Below are 10,344 nucleotides of genomic sequence, written 5' to 3'. Positions count from 1 at the left end.
ATTCGCCAGGAAATAAACACCAGCATAAAATTAAAGTGGAAGTATATTTACAAATATTTCAACTTTAACAAACACTTAATAGGGATAAAAGATAAAAAGGGCCCTGTACGGTTAAACCATTTTAAATGAGGACATAACCGCTGGAGCTCATTTCTGGAGTAGTCAGGTGTATACTCACCCATTGAATCCACGTTCTGCATGAAGGACACCAGCCACAGTTTGAAATACCCTCAGAGACCATTTTGAACGAACTGGTTAACTCAGGACTACTGGCACTTGCTTCTCGGAACCATTCGCCTACACAAAGCACTTCTTACAAAGGGGGGGGGGTCTCTCCTTCAGCCGGCATTCCGCGAGCATCTTCCCTTGTGCTCCGCTCCGCACCTCCTGCCAACTGACCCAAAGTCACCCCGCTGTCCCCCAGAAATCTGAGCCCACCCAGCCCTGTCAGATGTTCCATGGCATCCCACTGGGCAGAGTGTTACAGAACATTACCAAGACAAAATCGATTAGCTGACACAACATTCCTAAGCTGAGCAAGCAGTCCCTTATTTCAGCAGAAGCTAAAACACTAATCTATGAAGCTTAATTAACAGAACACACTACATTTTGCAGAAAAGCTGCTGAAACAAAATACCTCACAGCATAGCAGTAGGAATACAATAAAACGTGTTCTTAACCAGAGCATTACATTTTGTTTCATGAAGGCCTCAAGTTCTTCAAAGCAACTCTCATACTGACACCAACACCATAGGAAAGCAGCATCCATCATGAAGGAGCCCACCATCCAGGCCATGCTCTTTTCTCACTTCCGCCATCAGGAAGGAGATACATGCGTCCAAGATGGTGCTGGTGAATCACAATGAATCACTGCTTATAAAACTTCCAATTATACGTCTGGATTACTCTCACTGCAATCTGTAGCGTGTAATGTCCCTTTAAGCAACATGCTTTTGAATCTTCTTATTCAACTCATGGTTTCACGATCTTCTGAAGGACTCAGCAGACTTAACGCTCAAGCATGCAGGTACGGCACCTTCTAGCATAAGTACCTGTACATAGCTATGGCCAGGAGAGAGGGATGAGGGGAGGATTCCAAGCCAGACTAAACTGTTGAGGTATGAAACCTTGCAAGCATACATTCACTGGAGAACAAAACTGGGGAACTAAGGGCAAGATTGTTACATTGGAGGGAAATGAGGGGTTGCTGTATTCTGTGTTTCATGGAGACATGGCTCTCTCTGGACCATCTGGATACATTGGAAAGACCCGTGGGCTTCTCAATACAGCGGATTGACCAGACTGCCGATTCGAAGAGGGCTAAAGGGGGAGGCCCGTGTTTCATGATAGACTCGTTTTCTTGTCACATACTTGCTGCCCCAACTTGGAACGTCTGATGATTTAAGTTCCATCTGTTCTACTTGCCAGGAATGTTCTCCTCCGTGATCCTGACCACAGTTCACATACCACCAAAAGCACACATTGAGCAAGCACTCGGTGTATTGAATGTCGCAATTAGCAAACATGCAGCAGCCTACCCTGATGCCTTGTTATACTTGGCTCATAAACTCTCACCAAATCATTGTCAGGGATGTAATTTCTTGTGTGAAGAAATCTCTGCCCAGCTATCATCAGCATATCACCTGCAGTCCCACGGGGCCCAACACATTTGCACACTGCTGTACTGTGATTAGAAATGCTACTGTTCCATGTCCAGACTACACTTCAGGAAATCTGGCCACTTAGCTGTCCTCCTCCTACCCTCATACAGGCAGAGACTACAGATCAAGGCTCCAGAGAAAGGGCAACAAAGAGGTGGACGCGGGAGATAGAGGAGTGGCTACTTTGAGTCAGTTGGCTGGGCCCTGGTCAAGGAATCATCAACGGATCTGGATGAATACACCACGGTTACCACAAACTTTATTAAAACAGTCATGAAGAGTGTGAACCCACAAAATCATTCATGGATGAACCAGAAGATCTGCAATATGCTTAGAGCTAGATCAGTGACGTTCAAACCTGGTGACCAAATTCAATACAGGAGGTCCAGTTATGCTCTCCGGAAAGCCATCACACATGTGAAGTAGCAATTCTGGACCAAACTTGAATCACTGAAGGATGTTCGGCAGCTGTTGCAGGGTTTGAGTGACATAACCTCTTAAATCATAAAATCAGGCAACATAGGAGACAAGGCTTTGCTCCCAGATGAGCTCCATGCCTTTTATGTCCGCTTTGACCATCAAAACATGGAGGCACCTTCACAAGCTCTCATCAATGACCCTGCGATTTCAGTCTCTGTAGCCGATATGAGAGCACCTTCAGGAGGGTGAACCCACAGAAAGTACCCAACCCATACGGGATACCTGGCTGAGTACTAAAGACCTGTACTGATATCTTTAACCTCTCACTTTGGCCGTCCAAGGTGTCCACCTACTTCAAGCAGGCTTCAATTATCAAGGTGCCTAAGAAGAAGGCAGCAATCTGCCTCAATGACTATTGTCCAGTAACACTTACATCCACTGTGATGAAGTGCTTTGAGAGGCTGGTGTTGAAACATATCAACTCCTGCCTGAGAAGTGACTTGGATCTGCTCCAATTTGCCTACCACAACAACAGGTCCACAGCAAGTGCTATCCCATTGGCTCGTCACTTAACCCTGGAACATCTGGACAGCAAAGATGCATACATCAGGATGCTCTTCATTGACCACAGCTCTGCAATCAATCCATTCATCCTTTCAAAACTAATCAATGAGCTTCAATACCTCCTTCTGGAATTGGATCCTCGATTTCCTCACTTGCAGAGCCCAGTTAGTTTGCATTAGCAGCATCTCCTACACAATCTCCCTCAGCACAAGGCTGTGGCTTAGCCCCCGTTCCACTGGCTTTATACTTATGACTATGAGGCTAAGCACAGCTCCACTGCCTACAACACAACTATTGTTGGCTGAATCAACGGTGGAGATGAATCAGTATATATATGGGGAGGAGGGGTGGGATTGAAAACCTGGCAAAGTGGTGCCACAACAACTACCTCTCTCTCAATGTCAGCAAGACCAAAGAGCTGATTGTTTTCTGTGACTTCAGGAGGAAGAAACCGAAGGTCCTTGAGCCAGAACTCATCGGAGGATCAAAGGGTCAGCAACTTTAAATTCATCGATATTATCATTTCAGAGGACTTGTCCTGGGCCCAGCACATAAGTGCAATTATGAAGAAAACATGACAGTGCCTCTACTTCCTTAGAATTCAGCATGGCATCTAAAATTTGACAAACTTCCATAGATGTGTGCTGGAGAATATATTGACTGGCTGCATCACAGCCTGGTATGGAAACACCATTGCCCTTGAATGGAAAATCCCGAATAGCAGGTCAAGTATCGCACACTCTCTCATTAAGACCTCTATGTACTGATTAAGGAAACTTTCCAGAACACATTTGACAAACTCTTTCCCATCCAGGCTTTTTACAGTATGGAAGTCCCAGTCAATATGTAGGAAGTTAAAATCATCTGCTAATAACAACCTTATGTTTTTTGAAACAGTCTGTGATCTCTCTCTTCAAATTTGTTCCTCTAAATCCATGGACTGTTGCGTAGTCTATAATATAGCCCTATTAATGTGGACATACCTTTCTTAACCTTCAATTCCACCCATAAAGCCTCACCAGACAAGTTCTCCAGTCTGTCCTGACAGAGCACTGTTGTGACATTTTCCCCGACTAGTAATGCCACCCATCCCCTTTTAATCCCACCTGCTCTGTTGTGTCTAAAACAGCAGAACCCCGAATATTACACTGCCAGTCCTGCCCCTCTTGCATCCAAGTCTCACTAATGACTACAATATCATAATTCCATGAGTTGATCCATAGCCTGAGCTCATCTGCCTTTCCTACGATACTTCTCACATTGAAATATACACAGCTCAACATTAGTCGCACCATACTCAACCTTTTGATTCCCGACTTTGTCTGAGGCCTGAACAACATCTGTCTCCACAACCTCTCCACTATCTGTTCTGGCACTCTGGTTCCCAGGCCCCTGCAAGAGAGCCCAATGATCCAAAAATCTGTCACCTCCCTCCTACACTAACTCCTTAGCCACATGCCAAACTGTATAACCTTCCTAGTTTTGGCCTCGCCAGCATGTAACACAGGTAGCAATCCTGAGATCAAAACCCCGGATGTCCTGTCCTTTAACATAGCACCTAACCTCCTTTGCAGAACCTCGTCACTCTTCCTGCCTATGTCATTGGTACCTACATGGATCACGACCTCTGACTGCTCATTACTCCACTTAACATGGCTGAGGACTCAATCTGTGATGTCCCAGCCCTGGCACCCAGGAGGCAACATACCATCTGGGAATCTGGCCCTCGTCCACAGAACCTCCTTTCTGTTCCCCTAACAAATTCTTGTCACCACAGGTCACCTCTTCTCCTCCCTTCCCTTCTGAGTCATAGAGCTAGAGTCAGTGCCAGAGACCTGACCACTGTGATATCCCTCTGCCAGGTCATTTCCCTGCTCCCCCAACAGTATCAAAAGTGATATATATGTTGTTGAGGGAATTACCTCAAGAATACTCTGCACTGGCTGTTTAATCTCTTTCCCCTACCTGACTGTAACCCAAACTCCTGTGTGTTACTTGGGTGTAACTACCTCACTATAATATTATTTATTAATATTATTTCTTTTTTCTATTGTATTTGCACAGTTTGTTGTCTTTTACATATTGTTGTTTGTCCTCCCTGTTGGATGCGCTCTTTCATTGATTCTATTACAGGTTTTTGATTTACTGAGTGTGCCCACAAATCTCAGGATTGTATATCGTGACATAGTATGTACTTTGATAATAAATTTACTTTGAACTTCGAACAAAAAATATCAGAGAATGTCTAAGAAATCTGCCAATCCCTTATTTTTGAATGATCACTTTAAAGGTTTCACACTATTAGGGTAAACCTCTGCTTATTTTCATCATTATGCTCTTTTACAACAAAGAAGGGTGAAAGTATCTTCTCCAATATCTGGGTTTGGGAGACAATGGTTGGAGTTGTTTTCCTTACATTTTGAAGCAGGTAGTTGTTGGACTTACCTTCTCATTTTAAGAAAGTTCCCTTCAGTCCGTGGAGAAAGAAGAGATTGTAGATGAATTCCGTCTTTTTCCCATTGTTCGGAAATTAAAAACTAGAGAGCACAGCTTTAAAGTAAGGTTTCCCAACCATTTTTATGCCATGGAGCCCCACCATTAACCGAGGAATCTGGGGGCCCCAGGTTGGAAACCCCTGGTTTAAAGTGAGAGGGGGAAGATTTAATCGGAACTTTTGAGGGGTAGATTTTTTACATAAAGGGTGGAATGAGCTGTCAGAGAAAGTGGTTGAGGCAGGTACAATAACATAGAACACTACAAGACAGTACAGACATTTCAGACCATGATGTTGTGCCGACCCTATAGCCTACTCTAAGATCAATATAACCCTACCCTCCTAAATGGCCCTCCATTTTTCTCTTATCCATACGCCTATCTTACAGTTTCTTAAATGCCCCTAATGTATCTCAAAGATACATTGGTTGGCTGGTGATGCAGTGGAATCAGCACTGGACTTCGAGGCGAGTGGTCTCGAGTTTGAATCTGGCCAGTTCCTTGTACACTTGAGCGTCGAGCTAGCAACTCAGCCTCATAAAAAGCAGTCAAATGCTATGGAAATGGGAAAAATACCATCTAATGTGGTACAAGGGGCAAAAAGGAACAACATATAACCGTGAGATTCTTCCTCCTGTAGGCATACTCGGCTAATCTATAGAACAGTAACTGTAAACAGGATCAATGAAAGAACAAGTAGAACATAGAAGACAACAAACCATGCAAATGCAAATATAAATAAATAGTAATAAATAACGAGAGCATGAAGTAACAAAATAAAGAGTCCTTAAAGTGAGATGATTGGTTGTGCGAACACTAGAAATAGAGTAGGTGTAGTTATCCCCTTTTGTTCATGAGCCTGACAGTTGAAGTAACTATTCTTGAACCTGGTGGTGCGAGTCCTGAGGCTCTTGTACCTTCTACCTGATGGCAACAGTGAGAAAGGAGCATGGCCTGGGTGGTGACGATCTTTGGTGATGTTGATGGATACTGCCTTTACCACCCACCACTTACTGTATAAAAATCTCACCTTTGACACCCCTCCTATATTTTCCTCCAATCACCTTAAAATTGTGTCCCAAAAATCAGTTGTGGTCTATCCAAACCAGAAACCCTGGATCAACAGTTCCATGCACTTACCGCGCGAGACAGAGCTTACGTTGCTGGAGACCAACAGGAACACAAGAATGCAGCTACGATCTCGGCAGAGTCATCAAGGCAGCAAAACGACAATACAGAGATGAGATCCAGACAACTCTCCACCAACAACACATGGGGCCTATGGTAAGGTCTGCAGACTTCAAAGCTAAGTGCAGTGGTGTTGCCAACATCGCTGCCTCTCTCCCAGACGAGCTAAACCTTTTTAATGCTCGGTTCGATGTCACCAACACCAAGCCCCCAAAGCAACCTGCACCTTGGTCATCTCTGAGGCTGAAGTACGCAGGTGTTTCCAACGAGCGGCTGCAGGACCGGACGGCATCCCAGGGCGGGTACTCAGGATGTGCGCGGCACAACTGGCAGGTGAGTTTACAGACATTTTTAACCTCTCCTTCTCCCAGTGTAGAGCGCCCTCCTGCTTCAAAACATCCACCATTGTCCCAGTACTTAAAAAGACCAAGGTAACATGGCTGAATGACTGGCGGCCTGTCACATTCACCTCAATAACAAGCAAATGCTTTGAGAGGCTGGTCAAGGACTACATCTGCAGCTTGCTGCCACCCACACTGGGCCCCCTGCAATTCACCTACCGACACAACCGATCGACAGATCGCACAATAGCCACAGCTCCACACACCATCCTTACACACCTGAAAAAGAGGGATGCTTATGTGAGAATGCTGTTCTTGGACTACAGTTCAGCATTCAACACCACAGTTCCCTCCAGGCTTGACAAGAAGCTCAGAGACCTCGGCATTCACCCTGCCTTGTGCAACTGTATCATGGACTTCCTGTCAGGTTGCCAGCAAGTGGTAAGAATGGGCTCCCTCAACACAGGTGCCCCTCAGGGCTGTGTCCTAAGCCCTCTCCTTTACTCTCTGTATACCCATGACTGTGTCACCTCTCATAGCTCCAATCTGCTAATCAAATTTGCTGACGATACTACATTGATTGGCTTTATCTCAAATAATAACAAGGCAGCCTTCTACAAAGAAGTCATCACCCTGACACAGTGTTGTCAAGAAAACAAACTCTGTCTCAATGTTGAAAATACAAAGGAGCTGGCTATGGACTGCAGGAGGAATGGAGACAGGCTAACCCCTATTGACATCAATGGATCTGGGGTTGAGAGGGTGAACAGCTTTAAATTCCTCAGCATACACATCACCGAGGATCTCACATGGTCTGTACATTCTGCTGTGTGGTGAAAAAAGCACAACAGCACCTCTTTCACCTCAGACGGTTGAAGAAGTTCAGCGTGAGTCCCCAAATCCTAAGGACTTTCTACAGGGGCACGATTGAGAGCATCCTGACTGACTGCATCACTGCCTGGTATGGGAACTGTACTTCCCTCAACTGCAGGACTCTGCAGAGAGTGGTGCGGACAGCCCAGCGCATCTGTAGATGTGAACTTCCCACTATTCAGGACATTTACAAAGACAGGTGAGTAAAAAGGGCCCAAAGGATCATTGGGGACCTGAGTCACCCCAACCATAAACTGTTCCAGCTACTAGCATCCGGGAAACGGTACTGCAGCATAAAAGCCAGGACCAACAAGCTCTGGGACAGCTTCTTCCACCAGGCCGTCAGACTGATTAATTCATGCTGATACCATTGTATTTCTATGTTATATTGACTCTCCTGTTGTACAGAGTACTTATATATTACTATAAATTGCACATTTAGACGGACACATAACGTAAAGAATTTTACTCATGTATGTGAAAGATGTAAGAAATAAAGTCAATTCAATTAAGCCCTCTTGTATTAGCAACTTTTAAAAGACAGTTGGTCAGGTATGTGAATTGTTAAGATTTGGAATGTTATATGTTAGCATTATAGGGCCTAATGCTGGAAGATGGGAAAGCTTGAATGGGCATTTTGGCAGCATGAACCAGATGGGCCAAAGGGCCTATTTCTGTGCAGTATTACTTCATATTCCTCCATCATCTGCCTTTTGATGCACCTATCTAAATTGCTCTTAAATCTCAACCTTCCACCATTTCACCTTGCAGAATGTTTCAGGCTATTTTCTTAGCTCTGTGATTCTAAATGGGGCTTTCTGCAGGTGTAAGAACCTCAAATCTATTCTGCTTAAATTTGTCCAATAACACCAGACACACTGAGTGGTTAACATTTTTTATTATTACCCACAGTGCAGGGGACTATTAACACTGAAGAGAGCGGGAGAAGCCAAGTGCTAATAGTCAGATGCTGCTTGGAATCTAGTCACTAAACCAATGCAGGAACCCACAATTAAACCCCCAGCCCCCCGGGAGAAAATCAATAGAGTTACATTTATAATCAATCACATTTTCAGACTGCATATAGAAGGTTATTCAATCTCTGCATTTGGCATTACTGATAAAATTATCACTGACACAGTGGCAGAACACTTTGCACAGAGTTAGCACATTCTCTCTGTGTCTGCATGGGTTCCCGCTCACCTCCAAAGCACATGCTGTTAGTAGGAAGATTGTCTGCTGTAAATTGCCCCAAGGGGGACAAGAGAGAGAATGGGTTGTGGGGAAATAAGTGGGAGAATGAGACTGATAACTTTGCTGAGAGTTAACAGTGAACTCAGTGAGTTGATCACTTCCTTCATTGTCTAAGGAGAAGTTAAAAATGGATGGGAGAATTTCCAGCACAAACTTAGAAATGGGACAGTAGTGAAGCGGCTTGCATAGTGCTGGTGACACGGGTTCATTTCCTGCCGCTGTCTGTAAGGAGTTGGCACGTTTTGCCCGTGACAGTGTGTGTTTCTTCCAGGTGCTTTGGTTTTCTCCCAAATTCCAAAGACATACGGGTTAGTAGGCTAATTGATCGCATGAGTGTAATGGACAGCACAGGCTCATTGAGCCAGAAGAGGCTGTTAATGTACCGTATCTCTCAATAAATTTAAAAAAAAACACTGTGGCTTGTTTTTGGCCATTTTCTCACATTTTAAAGCTAAATGGGTGCATCCACTTTCTCAATGTGATAAAAGGGTTTGCGAAGCTTTTGAAAATCCCCAATATGCTGTACTTTTACAAGCTTGCTTCCTAGAGAGGATTTTCACATCTTCTGCGAATAAACCCTCGGAATAATTCAAGGCACTGAATTGTTCACCATAGTTACGCACTGGTGAATCACTGGCACGCTTGTCAATGGGAGAACAAAGATCCCATAGAATACACCATCAGAAAGAGTCTCTGCGTTTTGAAGAGGCTCAGAAGAGAGAGTGAGAAGGAAAACCCACGTTTACCCCTCTTAGACAGAGGTAACTTTGTTTGGACTTTTTCTACACTGTGAATTAGCACTACTGTTATAGTTCTACATCTGCACACGTTGAATAGAAAACTGTAAGTCATTAGAGTTAGATATAGTATAATTTTCATTCATTTTGTTCATGCAGCTGTTTGCTGGGTCTCTTTTCCATTGGCAGTGAAGCTGCTAGGAAATTTTCTATCCCATGAAAGAATGTGGCGGAATCCCCTTCACGCCCAGTCCTGTAACCTGGGAAATAGAAATAAAATGGTACTCATTCACTTTGAAATTTCTTGTTTACATCTTCAAAATATCTGCCAGTAAATAGTTAAATTTCTCCCCATAAATCTTTGAAAAATTATACAGACTTTAGTCAGAGAGAACTCAGCAGGGAACACACACAAATGTGATGGAGGAACTCAGCTGGCCAGGCAGCATCGTAGGAAAAGAGTACAGTACTCACACTCACCCTCACGAGGCAATTTACAGTAGACAATTGTCCAAATAACAGCATGTCCTTTGGAGGTGAGAGGGAACCCATGCAGGCACAGAGAGAACGTGCAGACTGAACTCTTTTCTGTAGATGCTGCCAGGCCTGCTGAGTTCCTCCAGCATTTTGTGTGTGTGGCTTGGATTTCCAGCATCTGCAGATTTTCTCTCGTTTGTGATTGGACTCGACAGGGAAATCACAAATGGTAAAAGGCAACAAGTATATGAACCACGCACACAAAATGCTGGAGGAACTCAGCAGGTCAGGCAGCCTCTATAAAGGGGGAAAATCAGTTGACATAGCAGGCTCAGA

General features: G+C 44.3%; 1 protein-coding gene across 3 annotated transcripts in view; it reads right to left on the bottom strand.

Annotated features, from left to right (window-relative positions):
• Nucleotides 1-8,419: 8,419 nt before the first annotated feature.
• LOC140727012 (regucalcin-like) overlaps nucleotides 8,420-10,344 on the bottom strand; it is a 29,816-nt gene continuing 27,891 nt past the window's right edge. For all 3 annotated transcript variants that reach the window (XM_073044157.1, XM_073044156.1, XM_073044155.1), the window contains one exon: nucleotides 8,420-9,791. In XM_073044157.1, coding sequence (XP_072900258.1) covers nucleotides 9,741-9,791 — 51 coding nt within the window. In that variant the 3' untranslated portion in view covers nucleotides 8,420-9,740. The remainder of the gene's footprint in view (nucleotides 9,792-10,344) is intronic.

The sequence above is a fragment of the Hemitrygon akajei genome, chromosome 4 (assembly GCF_048418815.1).
Source record: "Hemitrygon akajei chromosome 4, sHemAka1.3, whole genome shotgun sequence".
Taxonomy (NCBI): Eukaryota; Metazoa; Chordata; class Chondrichthyes; order Myliobatiformes; family Dasyatidae; genus Hemitrygon; species Hemitrygon akajei.
The sequence above is the reverse complement of the archived record's forward strand: the minus strand, read 5'-3'. Positions and strand labels throughout refer to the sequence as shown.